General features: G+C 43.0%; 1 protein-coding gene across 3 annotated transcripts in view; it reads right to left on the minus strand.

Moving 5' to 3' along the window:
• The window catches only part of sorcs2 (sortilin-related VPS10 domain containing receptor 2), a 729701-nt gene extending 721182 nt beyond the window's left edge, over positions 1–8519 (minus strand). Inside the window, exon 1 of one of the 3 annotated variants that reach the window (XM_072255908.1) lies at positions 8033–8513. In XM_072255908.1, coding sequence (XP_072112009.1) covers positions 8033–8392 — 360 coding nt within the window. In that variant the 5' untranslated portion in view covers positions 8393–8513. Of the gene's footprint in view, positions 1–8032 lie in introns of all 3 variants that reach the window. The other 2 variants (XM_072255907.1, XM_072255909.1) reach the window with 2 other exon arrangements.
• Positions 8520–17721: the final 9202 nt, after the last annotated feature.

Raw genomic sequence — 17721 nt, forward strand, 5'->3', positions numbered from 1 at the left:
TATTGAGGACCATCTGTCTAAGAAAAGACATGAGTGAGGGCCTCCATCAGTCATAGTTGACCATGGATATTGTGTCTTAGCTGTCTAGATACACAAGCCTGCGCCGTACCATACGGAGAACAAGCTGTTGCCCAGGTAGCAAGCTTCCCCTCTCCACGCATCAGATGAACCTAAAGGAACGGGAGAGACCAATACAGTTTGGTACCAGCAGCATCACAGGAGAAGCCAGTCAGCATTGAACTCAACGTAAGACTGTCTTAGGGGCTCCAGCTCCGGATTTTTCCTTGGGTTTACTCCCGAAGCCTTCCTCACATGTGAAGGCCAGGAACTGGACTTGGTTGCCAGAGGCTACTTGAGCGCACAGCATTGGAGCATTTAATAGACAGTGGGAGTTTGTCCCCAGTTACTACCCCCGGCTGTAACACCCTTAAGAAATGATATGAACAACAAAATTCACCACCAACCTCTATTATGTCTGTCCAGCCTTAAGCTACCTGTGGGAAATTAGGTAATACAATCCAAGGCTTGAAAAACAACAACAAGCTGCTATTCTACCAATCAGTGGTTGAAAAGTTTCACATACTCACTGGTAACCATTGTGGATCACCTGCACGGACTTAAATAGGGGCACCGCTAGTTGTGTCACCTGCACCTAGTGCCAAAAATCTGGGCTCAGCCTTGATTTCAGGTGCTGTCTGTCTGGAGTTACACATCCTACATGTGGCGGGTTGGTTTTCTTCCTGAGGCTCCCGTTTCCTTCTACGTCCAAAGGAGGTGCTGGTCGGTAGGGAACTGACACTGAACTGCCCCTAGCGAGCACAGGTACGCGGTAAATATGGCGGAGTTAATGAGGGCGTGGAGAACATGAGAAAGGGATGTATGTAGAATTAGTCTCAGCGGGTACTTGATTGCCAGTTGTCTGAAGGCTCTGTTTCTCCGTTTCCATGCTGTCTCCATATGAATTCATCAAACTCCATTAACAATATTTCATTTTCCACAGGTACCTCAAAATTGCTGAATATCATAAATATTTTGTTTTCATTTCAGTGTTCTGACATCTGCGGTATTTTACTTTTGTAATAATATCTGGGATTTGTTGAGAGAAACCTCTAATACCAATGAAAATTAGACGACTATAATTTTCTGTTAGTTCACCCTGCTACGCCATCACAACTTTGACCTTTTACCACACATAAAAGAGTTTCCCGTCACACCATTATTAAAGCAGCAGGGGTAGCTACGGAGAAATAATGTTCACACAGAAAAGGAAATTGTGCAAGTGTTAAGAGATATAAATTATACTTCCAAACACTTTGATTCACCACATTCACCTGCTTTTATAATCCATTAAGAATAAACTGCATTTCATAGCACTGAATTCAATTATACTGCACACTGAACAGTTACACAGCAAATTTGCAGGCATGATGTACAAGTTACTTCTCTGAAATTAAAAGTGATATTTTTGCTAGATACACAGTTTTTTGTTGCCAAACAACTTCTAATCAGCATTGTATGGCCAAATGTAATAAATCAAATAAGGTGGTAAATCAGAGCGGTGCAGAAAGGAACCATGATATCTGGCCGAATATAATTCCAGTCCAAACTAATCCTATCTGCCTGCACATGGTCCATATCACTCCATTCCCTGGCTGTTTATGTACCTGTTGAGATGTCTCAAATGGTGTTATTGCACCTGTTTCCACTGGCAGTACATTCCAGGCCCCAGTTAAAAAAAACTTGCCCTGTACGCCACCTTTCAAGTATTCTAATCCCTCCCCCAACTTTAAAACAATGTCCTCTTGTATTTGATGGGGGGGGGGGGGAGAGCTCTGACTATAATCCTGTCTACGCCTCTCATAACTTTATCACATCTCCCCTTAGCCTCTGATGCTCACAAGAAAACAATGCAAGTTTGTCCAACTTGTCCTGAAATTTAATACTCTCTAATCCAAGCACCGTTCTGGTGAAGCTGTTCTGCACCTTCTCCCAAATCTCCACACCATTGCTGCATGTAGTGAGTGATCAGAACTGCACACATACTCATGTGGCCTAACCCTAGTTTTACATAACAGCAAACCGCCTTCCTGACTTTTACACGCAACACTTCATCATATGAAGGCAAGTGTATCATACACCTTCTCTATCACCCCATCTGCCTTCTCTTGCCAGGGCATATTCTAATGCCTCAACCTGCAGTACAGCTAAAATAGAAAACTCAACGTATTATTTTCTCTATTGCAAGCTCAAACACATTGGGAATGTTAGAATCTGCCAGTTACTCCACACAGAACATACAGCCATTTTCAGGACAAGTGTCAGGACTACAGAAGTTGTTGGCAAAGTTTCTGCAGCAATTTCCAAGCATATAACATTTGACGCCCTAGACCCCTTGTCAGAACTATTTTCTCTCTTTCCCCCTCACCCGATAATTTGTCTGGGATCTTAAACATTAATCAGTTCCCTTTCAGTGGATGCTGTCCAACCTGCTGACTTTTTAATCTTTATTTCAGATTTTCACATTCACATTTTTTTCTTGAATTTCACTTGCCTTCATATGATGAAGTGTTGTGTGTAAAAGTCAGGAAGTCGGTTTGCTGTTATGTAAAACTTGGGTTAGGCCACAAGTATGTGCGCAGTTCTGATCACTCACTACATGCAGGAATGGTGTGGAGACATTTACACCACACGCTGCATCCGTAAAGCAAACAGCATTATGAAGGACCCCACGCACCCCTCATATAAACTCTTCTCCCTCCTGCCATCCGGCAAAAAACACCGAAGCATTCGGGTTCTCATGACCAGACTATGTAGCAGTTTCTTCCCCCAAGCCATCAGACTCCTTAATACCCAGAGCCTGGACTGACACCAACCTACTGCCCTCTACTGTGCCTATTGTCTCATTTATTATTTATTGTAATGCCTGCACTGTTTTGTGCACTTTATGCAGTCCTGGGTAGGTCTGTAGTCTAGTGTAGGCTTGTGCTGTGTTACGTAGTTCAGTGTAGTTTTTGTATTGTTTCAAGTAGCACCATGGTCCTGAAAAACATTGTCTCATTTTACTATGTACTGTACCAGCAGTTATGGTCGAAATGGCAATAAAAAGTGACTTGACTTGACTTAAATTGGGAAATTTGGTCTGAGATTCCGGACAAGGGTAGGCACAGACCAGGATTTACTACCTTATTCGTTTGAGTGGGAATTGTACGGCCGCAATTAGAATAGTTGTATTTTGTTTAATATTTTTAAATCACTGAAAGTGCTTTAGGTGATCTTTTAAAAATGGTTTTTAACTGATTTCATCAATAATTTTTAGATGTAAAACCTTAACAGCTTTGACAGACTCTTGAGCTAAGGGTAGTTTTAGCATCGGCAAAGATTTTGTGGCTGGAACCATCTCTTTTCCTTCTTTCCCTCTTTTCTGGCAACCTCTAATAATCTCTCCTCAATTTACAGCCATTTTATATCTGAGAACACATCTGGCTCCAAGCTAAGGCTGCAGCTAATCTTGGTCTTATGCTTACGAATGGAAAATCTCTGCTATCCACATGTACTGACCAACCTCCAATACACTGTCTATAAGGTGATATTCACCACACAAAATAATTCCAGATTTCACTCTAAATAAGAATGCTGCCTCTAAAACACTGGTACTCAAATTAATGAACAATAATCTTTTTTTCTCTCATCTCATTTAACACTCCCAGGACCAAGATATGGAGGGAAAAAAAACTTTTTTTTAAAATGCAGCCATTTTCAAAAGAAATTTCAAACTAATTGAAAGAACTCCTAAGGACTTGCCTTCGAACTGGTCCTCCGCAATGCAATTCACACGAGCCTCACAAGGACAGGTGAGATAAGTCCATCGACCTGCTCAACACTTAATAAAAGTGTGCATGAGGTTTCACATCCTTTCAAAACTAATCTGACTCTAAATGTTCCGAGCTGTTTGTAACAGCATTAACTAATCTCCTCAATGAAAAATAAAGTCAAAATATAGGCAAATGAAAACATTTATTTATGCTTCGACTTATAAAGAGAAACATAAAAATAGTTCTATGACAGAAAAAAAAAATGTCAAAATAGTAACACAATCAAGTATTTTTTAAAAATGTTTGTCTTGTGAACATTCTGTGCAAGACAAAGTAGACGTAATAGAAAGTGCTGTAATGTTATTTGCTAGAAACTGCAGTCATCTACAATTCTTGTTAACATGCAGAGAAAGATATAGCAGAGAAGAGGGCAAAAGAGATGTGTGAAAATGCTAACATGATATAAATGGGCTGGCAAGAAAAGCTGAATAGACTGGATCAGGAAGGGTTCAACATTTTTAATTAATAGTTCATTCATTATTAAAATTAGTTGACTGCAGAGACAAAGGGATGAATATGAGTCCTGGGCATGACTCTAACTTTCTGTTACATCAATTAGCTGGAAAACCAAGTACATTGTGGCCATTAATTTCCAATATTTACTTGGCAGGCAAGGCATTTGCAAACAAGGAACTATTGGAAAATCCAACCTTAGCTGTTTTCTTGCTAGGAAGGGAAAATACTAATAAACTCCTATAACTCCATCTATGTACTATTATGCCCATGAAAAATCACACTGCCCCAAGGCAACTGCAATGACTTCCAGGTCAAATTGCACAACTCCACACATTCTGCTGTGTATTTCCAGTTACAAACTGCACTTGCAGCAAAGATGTAATTTTCCATACAACACTCATTTGGAGCCCTGTCTAGGTTACATTAGAATGCAATGTGCTAGTCATTCAGCACTGTCAGAACACCTGCAATTTAGCTAACTGTCTCCTGAGCATAAGAAACCGATAAAGAGATGTTGCTATCAGTGAGCAAGTTAAGTAGACATGCACCGCACACCCCCATAACAATCTCTGGTTTAGGTAGAACCCCATTCAAGAACTAATTCATGAACTCATGCCATAGTAACGACTACAACTAGACCTCGTAACTAACTGAAGCTGCAGACTTAACCACTTGTGACCCCTTGTACCTTCCCATGATTCAACAGAACATCACTGACTTTTTAACCTCCTGCATGATTCTCCAGCCTGGCTCTGAGACTCAACTGACTTTCTTTACTCAGCCCCTCCCCACCCTTCCATCTGAGGACCTCACCCCCCCCAACTGAACTCTTGAAACAACCTCACTGGACGATGGGGCAGCATGAAGGACAAAGTAGCAGACAATTCATTTTCTGTGCCTTTGGCCTTGTACATTGCTGCAGTGTAAGACAGAGGAACAGCACCTCATCCTCCCTCTAAGTGAGCTGAAGCACTCTCTGAATATTGAATTTCAGAGAACCACTTCTCAATTTCATGCTGGTCTTTTCCTCTTTTAATTTACTACTTTTTTCTTTTCAATTCCCAACTGAAAGTAATTATAACTTTGCACCAGACCCTTTTCAATTGTTACCTTGATAACTTTGGTGTGGACAGGGATGCCTTCTGTTCTTCATACCTTTCCCCTCCCTGCAGTCTAAAAGATGTTTGTTCTCCTGTTCAAGCTCCTCGCAGTCCTCAGCCAGCAGCCTGAACACTATTTCAATGCTCCCTCAGAATGTTTGACCTGCTAAGTCAGTTTTGTTTCAGAAGAGTTGTACAACTGTGTCAGCACCACAAGGGGGGAAAGCAACTCCATGTGACAAAGGAATTGAATTGAATTGACATGACATTATTAATTACATCCTTCATGTACATGAGGAGAAAAATATTTACGGTACATCTCCGTCTAAATGTGCAATTATAGTAATTTATAATAGATATGTTCAACAGGATGGTCAATATAACATAGAAATACAATTGTATCAGCGCCAGTTAATCAGTTTGATGGCCTGGAGGAAGACACTGTCCCAGAGCCTGTTGGTCCTGGCTTTTATGCTGCGGTACCGTTTCCTAGATGGTAGCAGCTGGAACAGTTTGTGATTGGGGTGACTCAGGTCCCCAATGATCCTCTGGGCCCTTTTTACACACCCATCTTTGAAAATGTCCTAAATCATGGAAAGTTCACAACTACAGACTCGCTGGACTGTCCGCACCACTCTCTGCAGAGTCCTGCAACTGAGGGAAGTACAGTTCCCATACCAGGCAGTGATTCAGCCAGTTAGGATGCTCTCAATTGTGCTCCTGTAGAAATTTCTTAAGATTTGGGGGCCCATACCAAACTTCAACTGTCTGTGGTGAAAGAGGAACTGTCATGCCTTTTTCATCACACAGCCAGTAGGTATGTACAGACCACGTGAGATCCTTGGTGATGTGTATGCCAAGGAACCTAAGACCAGCTTTTCCAAAGGCTGCCAGATGAGAAGAGAGCTGAAGTCATTTGTAATTCCCACCTTCCCTGATAGAATAGACTGACATTCACGCCTTGACTTTTCCATAAAGACCTGCCAATTCGAATAGCCCACCAAAAGGAACTCAGTACTCTATGGAACTAGACACTTGATGAAGGGTCTCAGCCCAAAACGTTGACAGTACTTTTTTTCCCCATAGATGCTGCCTGGCCTGCTGAGTTCCTCCAGCATTTTGTGTGCGTTGCTTGTGCATGTCAGCTTCTAGTGAAGGGAAAACATAGATGAAACAAATAAAGACAACTTACTGTCTGTACAGGAAATTACAATAGACTTGCTGAATAGAGAGTGAACGTGGATATGGCGTTACTTTGTCCACTACCAGGAATGTCTCTTTTCCAGCCACGCACTTTAAAACTGAAGAACAGTGCAATGCCACATATGATTTCTTGGATCTGTTTGTACGCTAATAAACTCACCAGACAGTCCATCTCTGGGTTTATCTTCCAAGTGCCAACCAAATAAATATATCTTGAGTTGAGAACAAATTCAATTCATAAGCCGGTTTATTTTTTGTAGCAAAATGCAGAGATTTAATAGAATTGAGACAACAGCATTACACAGGCACCCCACCCTCGTGCTCATCTCTGCTTACAGCAACTTTTATTGACTGGCCATTTCTAAATCCCCAGAAAATGCATTTATAGCTTTCTCTTTATCCAACCGGACAGTTTGCATTGTCTCTCTCTGCCCGCATTCCGGACTTTGTCACAAATTCCAGGTTTACTTTCTCCTCTGACCTGCCACACAGCTTAGAAAGGGTGGCTTCCAATAACAACAGATCTGACAGGTTCAAAAAGGGGGGAAATGTCTTTCTCGATCTGTTCAGCTTCTAGGATGTATGATGTAATTACTGTCCCACGTGTGGGGAATCCTGAATAATACCAGTGTGGCGCCACACTTGGAGCTCATAAAAATCACCACCTCTATCAGCTAGGCAGGAAAGGCAAATTCAATAAGAACAGGAGTCCTGAACCTCAATGTTGCGAGTTATTACTTTTCTTTAAGTGTTCTTAGCAACATGTTCTGGTTGGTTAACCAACCAACATCCGAACACGTTTGTCACAAATTAGCTGTAGGTAACGTACAGCGTCACTTTTACTTTCACCCTTTTCCACGTGAACGAGGTGCTCCTGTGATGTTGGTACTGTATCTGTCGACAAGCTCTGCACATGTGCATTTCACCCAAGTTCAGACCAGGCACCCAGAGCACGACCATTTCCTCCGCATGGACACAGCTCCGTCCAAGAGCAAAATGAACTTTTAACAATTAGTTATTTAAGGTGCAGTCACCACCACCAACAGCACCGCGCCGTACCGGTGTTGCAGATCTAGCAAATGCCCCAAACTTGTCCGGTGACGCAGGAGCTCTTCCCCGCTCCAGCATCGGGCTCGACCGGACAGGTCAATCAAATGCTCACAAGTACAGTACAGCGCAGGCAGACCTCATTCTCCCGGGCCAGCCGCTCCCCATCGTTCGGGCGGCACGGAAGTGAAGTTTGCAGCGCGCACTTGCCCTCGGTGAGGGAACCCACGCTACACACACGAGTTCCGGGATGTCCCAATAACCCAAAGCTCGACAACAATACCTGTCAAATAACGTTAACAGCCGGAGAGTTTAAACCGCGCAGTGCTTACGACCGGCTCTCTGCCGACTTACGCTGCTGTTCTCTCCCGTCCAGTGCACCATCGCCTGGTTGTGCGAAGCGTCTCCTCGCAGGATGAACGAGGTGCTGAGCAGAGCCGCGTCCTGCCGCGGAGCCGACCGCTTCTCCCGGGTGTGATCGCCGAGCCGGCCGGCTCCCTCGCCGCCGCCGCCGCCGCCGCCACCGCCACCGCCGTGCGGCTGCCGCACGATGCAGGCGCCCGCTGGGCTCAGCCCGGCCGCAGACAGAACGAACGGCAGAAGGTACAGCCCGCAGCAAATGCAGAGCCACAGGTAGCCCCGTGGCTGGGCACTGCCCTTGCGCCTCGCCGAGACTGCCATGCTTGTGGAGCTGTGGGGAAGGCAAGCGGGCATCCCAACCGCAGGGCAGAGTCTCAGCCTGCCTCCCGCACGCAGGCAGGCAGACACACAGAGAGAGGGAGAGGGTGGAACGGCAGCGCACTTAATGCTCGCAGAGCCCGTTTCCCCTTGCGCTTTCAATCGCACACTCGGCCGGCCGGGCGAGCAGCGCCATCTGCTGGAGGCTTCCCGCGCTGCTCCGACCGCAACGCGGAGACTGGGTACCCCCTGTGCTCGCTTCTCGCCTTTGGACAACCTGCCAAGATTATCCTGCAGTTGCCAGCAAACACCGTTCAAAATCCGCCAGGGAAAAAAATAAGTTTTTTTTGGTTTTCGTCCAGTACTTTATAATTTATAGAAGTTAAGATTTTAAGTGGGGCAGTTGGAAATCAAACTATGAAATTTCCCAAGTTATTGCCAGCTAGGTAATGGCAGTCTTTTGTGTATCTGTTTAAAAATACCTAACTAGCAACTTGCTATAAGTCTCTTAACATGGAAAAGTTTGGGTACAGATTAATGAAAGTTTTCTCGGTCTGATTCTTGCTTCCTACAAATGCCATTCGGTAACAACTGCCAACATAATCTAGTGGCATTCAGTGTGCTGTGACGTTATGTAATTCACAGAATTGTAAGACTGGAATCTTTTTTTCTTCCCTCCCCTCCCCCCAAGCATTGACTCTTAGAGAGTTCCACAAGTGTGTCATACCAATTAAGTAACTAGTCTTACTATTTATTGAAACTGTAATTCTGAGTTTAATTGGTTCTTGCATAACACAACCTGCAACAGTTAACATAATAAATACTTCTGAAGATTCAGAAGTTCCTGGTTCAACATCATTAATCCTGGATTGTCTTTTGCATACTCTGTTGTGACCAGGATGAGTTAATTTACCAGATAATGGAAGTCAGGGCCTATCTGTGTGTCCCAAAGCTTTAGTGGCCACGATATATTTTTTGAAGTATAATTACTGTTCTAATGTGTAAAAGACAACAGCCATTTTTGAACAGATATTTTCTGTTACTGTGAATTTTCTGAGGGCCAGTTGGTCATGAGGCTGGGGACTATGCTCTACAGGGTCTGGAATTAGGAAATATCATAAGCCCATAAGATATTGGAGGAGAATTAGGCCATTTAGCCCATTGAATCTGTTCCACTACTTCATCATGGCTGATCCATTTTCCCTCTCAGCCCCAATCTCCTGCCTTCTCCCCATATCCCTTCATGCCCTGAGCAATTAAGAATGTATCAACCTCTGCCTTAAATAAATCCAATAACTCGGCCTCCACAGTCATCTGTGGCAATGAATTCCACAGATTCCCCACTCTCTGGCTAAAGAAATTCCTCCTCCTCTCCATTCTAAATTTACACCCCTCTATTCTGAGGTAGTATTCTCTGGTCTTAGAATCCCCCACCATACGAAGCATCCTCTCCATGTCCACTCTATCAAGGCCTTTCTAGATCTGACAGTTTTCCCCTCGTTCTCTGAATTCCAGTGATTATTGGAAAAAGTTAACAGCAGAATTGCATTGATGTAAGGTTCTTAATGATTTCATCTTCTGTTATATTGTACAATGGTGATCTCTGTTGGTCTGCTGTCATCGTGTTATTTCTCCCACAGTGATTCTGTCATTTCTGCTTTCCTTCACAATGAATTTCTTTTTGGTACTGCCTTTCTTTTTCCCTGTAAACCTGATAATTGGATGCCATGCAAAGGCCAGAATTTATTACCATCCTGGAGAAAGAGTGCTGAGCTCTCCTGTCAGATTGTGGAGAGGTACTCCCATGCCACTGTTGGATCAGAAGTCCCAATGACAATGGAGTTGCTGTGTTCTCTAGCTCTTCAGATAATTTGGAGCACTTTCGAACAACTTGGATCTGGAGAAGAACATTCCTAGGAAAATGCCAAATTGAGTACTGTTGTCCTGTAAAACAAGGAACAAATGCACCCACTCATTCAGGTTGCTCAGTCCAATTCCAGTTCCTCCACCAAAGCTCTGGCTCCCAGCACAGGCTTTAGGCAGGAGCTGTGGCCTTCAATGTAAAACCTTTAGTTAAGGCACTAAAAATAATTCTAAATGTAGTAATGTTATTAGGAAATGTTGGAAATCAATCCAATTTCGGGGAGTGAAAATTCCAGATGCAGAGAACAAAATGGATTTTGAGAGAATATGATTATCAGCTTTTGAGTGGTTTGGGTGGAAAGATAAGACAGTGCCATCTGCTGGCTAAAATCTGTACTAGACACAAATAAAAGCAGCTCTAATCCTGTTCCAAAATAACTGTTAACAACAGGAATTCTGCAGATGCTGGAAATTCAAGCAACACACATCAAAGTTGCTGGTGAACACAGCAGGCCAGGCAGCATCTGTAGGAAGAGGTGCAGTCGACGTTTCAGGCCGAGACCCTTCGTCAGGACTAACTGAAGGAAGAGTGAGTAAGGGATTTGAAAGTTGGAGGGGGAGGGGGAGATCCAAAATGATAGCAGAAGACAGGAGGGGGAGGGATGGAGCCAAGAGCTGGACAGGTGATAGGCAAAAGGGACACGAGAGGATCATGGGACAGGAGGTCCGGGAAGAAAGACAAGGGGGGGGGGGGAACCCAGAGGATGGGCAAGGGTTATATTCAGAGGGACAGAGGGAGAAAAAGGAGAGTGAGAGAAAGAATGTGTGTATAAAAATAAGTAACAGATGGGGTACGAGGGGGAGGAGGGGCATTAGCGGAAGTTAGAAAAGTGGATGTTCATGCCATCAGGTTGGAGGCTACCCAGACGGAATATAAGGTGTTGTTCCTCCAACCTGAGTGTGGCTTCATCTTTACAGTAGAGGAGGCCGTGGATAGACATGTCAGAATGGGAATGGGATGTGGAATTAAAATGTGTGGCCACTGGGAGATCCTGCTTTCTCTGGCGGACAGAGCGTAGATGTTCAGCAAAGCGGTCTCCCAGTCTGCGTCAGGTCTCGCCAATATATAAAAGGCCACATCGGGAGCACCAAACGCAGTATATCACCCCAGTCGACTCACAGGTGAAGTGTTGCCTCACCTGGAAGGACTGTTTGGGGCCCTGAATGGTGGTAAGGGAGGAAGTGTAAGGGCGCTTACACGGATAAGTGCCAGGAGGGAGATCAGTGGGGAAGGATGGGGGGGACGAATGGACAAGGGAGTTGCGTAGGGAGCGATCCCTGAGGAATGCAGAGGCAGGGGGAGGGAAAGATGTGCTTAGTAGTGGGATCCCATTGGAGGTGGCGGAAGTTACGGAGAATAATATGTTGGACCCGCTGGTGGGGTGGTAGGTGAGGACCAGGGGAACCCTATTCCTAGTGGGGTGGCAGGAGGATGGAGTGAGAGCAGATGTACGTGAAATGGGGGCGATGCGTTTAAGAGCAGAGTTGATAGTGGAGGAAGGGAAGCCCCTTTCTTTAAAAAAGGAAGACATCTCCCTCGTCCTAGAATGAAAAGCCTCATCCTGAGAACAGATGCAGCGGAGACGGAGGAATTGCGAGAAGGGGTTGGCGTTTTTGCAAGAGACAGGGTGAGAAGAGGAATAGTCCAGATAGCTGTGAGAGTCAGTAGGCTTATAGTAGACATCAGTGGATAAGCTGTCTCCAGAGACAGAGACAGAAAGATCTAGAAAGGGGAGGGAGGTGTCAGAAATGGACCAGGTAAACTTGAGGACAGGGTGAAAGTTGGAGGCAAAGTTAATAAAGTCAACGAGTTCTGCATGCGTGCAGGAAGCAGCGCCAATGCAGTCGTCGATGTAGCGAAGGAAAAGTGGGGGACAGATACCAGAATAGGCACGGAACATAGATTGTTCCACAAACCCAACAAAAAGGCAGGCATTGAGACCTTCCTGATGGGGCATGGAAGTATATAGGGACTGGACATCCAACCTTCCTGATGGGGGGTGGAAGTATATAGGGACTGGACATCCAAAATAACTGTTGTATTCCAGTAATCTGTTTAACATTAGAAGTCCTCAAAAAGCCACAAATTAAGAATGATTATAGACATGTGTTGCATCTAGGAGAAAGCAACTTAGTTTTACATTGAACTTTGCTATGTAACAATTTAACAACAAGACGGCAAAGGAGCGTTTCTGGTGAGCTGTATGTGACTAGTGATGTTCTGCAGAGTTCAATGTTGGATTTGCTACTTTTCACGTTATATGTTAATGATATGGATGTTGGAATTGATGGCTTTGTGGCCGGGTTTGCGGAGATAGGTGGAGTGCCAAGTAGTGCTGAGGAAGTAGGGGGCCTGCAGAAGGACTTGAACAGATTGGGAGAATGGGCAAGGAATTAGCAGATGGAGTACAGTGTAGGGAAGTGTATGGTCATGCACACTGGTAGAAGGAGGTTAGGTGTAGACTATTTTCTAAATGGGAAGCAAATTCAGAAATCGGAGGTGCAAAAGGACTTGGGAGTCGTCATGCAGGATTCCTTAAAGGTTAACTTGCAGGTTGAGTGTGTGGTAAGGAAGGCAAATGTGATGTTAACATTCTTTGTGAGGACTAGAATATAAGAGCAAGGATGTGAATCTGGGGCTTTATAAGGCAATGATCAGATTGCGCTTGGAGCATTGTGAGCAGTTTTGGGCCTCATATGAGGATGAAAGGATGTGCTGGCATTGGAGAGTATCCAGAGGAGTTTACTAGATTGATCCGAGCATTGAAAAGATGAGGAGCATTTGACTGCTCTGGGCCTGTCCTCAGTGGAGTTTAGGAGAATGAGGGGGATATCTCATAGGAACCTATTGAATATTGAAAGGCCTAGATAGATTGGGCATGGAGTGCATCTTTCCAATAGTGGGTGAGTCCAGTACCAGAGGGTGCAGCCTCAGGATAGGAGAATGCCCCTTTTTTAAAAAAACTGAGATGAGGAGGAATTTCTTTATCCAGAAGTTGGTGAATCTGTGGAATTCATTTCCACAGTCAGCTATTTTTGGGTATATTTAAAGCGGAGGTTGATTAATAAGGAGTTCAAAGGTTACATGGAGAAGGTGGGAGAATGGGGTTGAGAAGGAAAATGCATCAGCTATAATCGAATAGCAAAGCACTCTCGATGAGCTGAATGGCTTAATTTTCTCCCAAGTCTTATGTTCTTCTAAATAATTAGGTTTCTTAGACAAATTTAAACTCTGACTTTAATATTTTCTGCTTTTCAGAATCAGGTTTATTATCACCATTTTATATGATGTGAAATTTGTTATTTTGGGGCAACAAGGACATAAAATTACAATAATATAAAGTGACACCTTGTAGAACATTTTTTGTAATCTAAATGATATCTATTCATTTTCAGTTAAGCAGACAACCCAAAACAGTTGGAACAAATGCTGCCATATTTAGAGCTATTATGTGATTATTTGACCAAATGCATTAAGTTATAAATTGACTGTTTAAACTTAACTTCATTGACCATCAAGTTTCACATTCTGAATAAAATATTACAAGCATGCAGCCTACTCCCCAAATGAGTCTTTGCATATTGTTCAATATGCCAAGATAGTTTTAAAGTTTTTTGAACTTGTACACGAGTTAGGCAGCTTGTTCCCTGATTTTAATTTTGTTAAAAACAACATTTAATACAGTCCGGTTTTTGGAAAAAATGAGAAAATTCTAATTTTCCATGAGATAGCAAACAAAACTGCCAGACAAAGCCGGATTTGCATATCACAGGTTAGCTTTGCCATGAATTAAACTTGAGCAAATGTCAGGATATTAGGAATTTGTTTGCTTTATGGTTATCTATTCAAGGCTGTCAGTAAAAATGCCACTGCATGGTAAATAGCTTAATCAAAATCATTAAACTGTTCATCCTCTGTAAAAAGTTATGTTTTCGCATGAACGTGGGTGCAAGAAAATGTATTCTCGATATGGCATCTATAATGATGTAGTTTTAATTACAATCCAGATGAGAAAAATGTCAGTCTTTAAATATTGGACACAGATGGCAAAATCTGACGTAAGTAAGACAAATCCCCATAGGAAGCCTTTGTGTAGCCAGAATTTGAACTTCCTTTTCATTACTCTGCCCAACAGATGGGGACAGATGACCCTTATCAGTGGAGAATCATGGTCCCTCTTCCCTGCAGTATATTAATCACTCACATATTTTCTGAAATTTCACGGTGGTCTTTAAAGCTGTGTTTTTTTTCTGGCCACAGCTAAGGATGTAGTGCCAGGGGTGCAGTCTGATCCTAAGGGGAAATAACCACAGATACAATTGTTAAATTGCAGCAATCTTTATTGCTGGGACTGTGTAAGTATCCGGAGAGTGCTGTCAGTCTACTCTCCTGCAATGCTTCTAATAAAAGAGAGGCTGGACAAACTTTGGGGCGGTGGAAGCTGAGGGGAGATCCGATCCAATCAAGGAGCAGAAGATTTTAAGAAGCATAGACAGAGTAGACATACAGTATCTGTTTCCCAGGGTAGAAATGTCTAATACCAGAGGCCACGTATTGAAGGTGAGAAGGGGTAGGTTTAATGGGATGTGAGGGGTAAGTTTTTTACTCAAAGTGTTGGATGTCTGGAATGCGCAGTCTGTTATGGTGGTAGAGGCAAACACATTAGAGGCTTTTAAGAGACTTATAGATAGGTACATGAATATGAGGAAGTTGGAAGGATATGGAAATTGTGTAGGTAGAAGAAATTAGTCTTTAAGTGTTTTTTGATTTACTTTTCAGCTGGTTCAGCACAACGTTGTGGGCCGAATGGCCTGTTCCTGTGCTGTACTCTTCTATGTTCGATGTGTGTAGAGGTGATGTCCCAGGTTGCCATTTTTACGTATGATGTGAGACACTGGATGGATAAATTCAACTACAAGCATATAAAGACATCAGGATCTTCAGATTACTCTTGGCAAACATCAGCAGCAATCTGACCAGTTTCCTTTAGCAGGCCAAGGAATACTTAGATTAATCAAGATGATAATGGGAAATGAGAGAAAATCTGCAGATGGTGGAAATCAAAGCGTAGGTGTTCAGCGAAGCGGTCTCCCAATCACTTCACCTGTGAGTCTGCTGGGGTGATATACTGTGTCCAGTGCTCCCGGTGTGGCCTCCTATATATTGGCGAGACCCTACGCAGACTGGGAGATCGTTTCACTGAACACCTACTCTCGGTCCGCCAGAGGAAGCAGGATCTCCCAGTGGCCCACACATTTTAATTCCACGTCCCATTCCCATTCCGATATGTCAATCCACGGCCTCCTCTACTGTCGAGATGAAGCCATACTCAGGTTGGAGGAACAACACCTTATATTCCGTCTGGGTAGCCTCCAACCTGATGGCATGAACATTGATTTCTCTAACTTCCGTTAATGCCCCTCCTCCCCTTCTTACCCTATCCCTATTTATTTATTTATTTATTTATGTATTTTTCTCTCTTTCCCTCTCACAATTACTCCTTGCCTGTTCTCCATCTTCCTCTGGTGCTCCCCTCCCCCTTTCTTTCTTCCAAGGCCTTCCGTCCCATGACCCTCACCCTCCTCCAGCCTTGTATCCCTTTTGCCAATCAACTTCCCAGCTCTTGGCTCCATCCCTCCCCCTCCTGTCTTCTCCTATCATTCCGGGTCTCCCCCTCTCCCTCCCACTTTCAAATCTCTTACTATCTCTTTTTTCCGTTAGTCCTGACAAAGGGTCTCGACCCAAAACGTCGATTGTACTTCTTCCTATAGATGCTGCCTGGCCTGCTGCGTTCCACCAGCATTTTGTGTGTGTTGCTAGGATTTCTCAGTGCTAAATTCCTAATTATCAAAGCTTTACTGTACTCATCTGTGTACAGTATATAAATTATCCAATTTGAAATGTTAGAATCTGAATATATTCTGTTGAATTTGAAATGTCATTTTCTTCAACACTGCTTAAGCACTTTGAAACTTTAAAAAAAGTGATCAAGAATAGCTAGCCATAGCACCTATCAAAGGTAAAATTTTAAAGTTGTATTTAAGACGTTGGTGTCTATATTGTGGAATGTGATGAACCTTTTCAGATTTTAATTTTACAAATTAAATTTCAAGTAAAACTTTAGATCAGAGATTTAGATTTGTGAAGTAAATGCTGTATATTCCTTTGATAAATTAAAATATGTGCCATCAGTCTGATGTGCACAATGTTAGCAATGATTACTGTTGCTTTGACCTTTGTTGCCATCTGTACCCTTATAGCACTCAGCTAAAGATTTTACAAGGATTAATTGGTTAGCACATTCAAAACAGATGTTCATATTCCTAGTCTGGATAAAAGCTATCCTGAATTTTCAATATCATTGCAAGAGTAAGAGAATCAGATAAGCCTTTCTCTATTCAAATCGTTCAATGAGTGAGAGGACATTACACAGTGATAAATATGTATGATATGATATTACTTATCTTTGAACTTGCTGATTAGAGATGTCTGCTATAATAGGAAAGGCTCCCTCTGTGTGAAGGTAGAAGCAGTATATGATTTCAAAATGTCTATAGACCACATGTGCGAGTGCCACACTCAGTAATCCTTTTTCACATATCTGGCAGAATCTGAAAAAAATCGTGTCACCGCCTTCTGACAGATAAGGTAAGCATAACCTGTAAGAGCCATTGTTAATGGTTAGTGCCTCTTCTCAAATGGCAGGGACTTAGCTAAAATGCCAGCTTATTGCTTTTTGGTAGAAAGAGATAAAGATTGTTAGGTTTCAGTGCATAGCAAGAACATAATGATATTTATACAGTGAAAACTTGTGTCATTGAAGAAGATATTTACAGATGAAAACGTATCACAAAGGTTATCTGAGCAGCAGTGATTCCTATCCTCCTTTGTTTCTGAGACTTGGTCTATTTCAACACCGAACAAAGACACTAAAATTATTTCTCTAAAAACCATCCACTGGAAGGATAAGCAAACCCATTTCACTGCCTTCTTCCAGACCAACATGTTCATCAGTGTGACCTTGTTTGCTCTCGGGGGTCTCCATTGCATAGGGCACATTGTTCAAACTCTTGACTCCCTAAACAGGCACTGATATGTTAGGGTATTACTAGGTATCAGAAAAAAGATTAGGAATGTTCTCAAAGCTTCCTTGAAAAAAATGCGACAACATCACTGACTCCTGGGAATTTCTGGCTGATAATCACTCAAAATGAAGAAGGATCATTCAGTACATTATGTGGAATCTCCAAGCCATGCATTTGGAAACGCAGAGGCCCTGCTGAAATAGTGGTACGAGAGCTCAGCTTCACAAACTACTCCCTGCCCCATTTGTTTAAGAATCTGGTTCCCATATTCACCTCACTAGCCACCCAAAAAGAGTGAAACTAGTTGTCCTCAGTCCCAGGAGGCTGCCAAGAAAGGAATTAAATAAATTTCTGCT

The sequence above is a fragment of the Mobula birostris genome, chromosome 4, assembly GCF_030028105.1.
Source record: "Mobula birostris isolate sMobBir1 chromosome 4, sMobBir1.hap1, whole genome shotgun sequence".
Lineage (NCBI taxonomy): Eukaryota > Metazoa > Chordata > Chondrichthyes > Myliobatiformes > Myliobatidae > Mobula > Mobula birostris.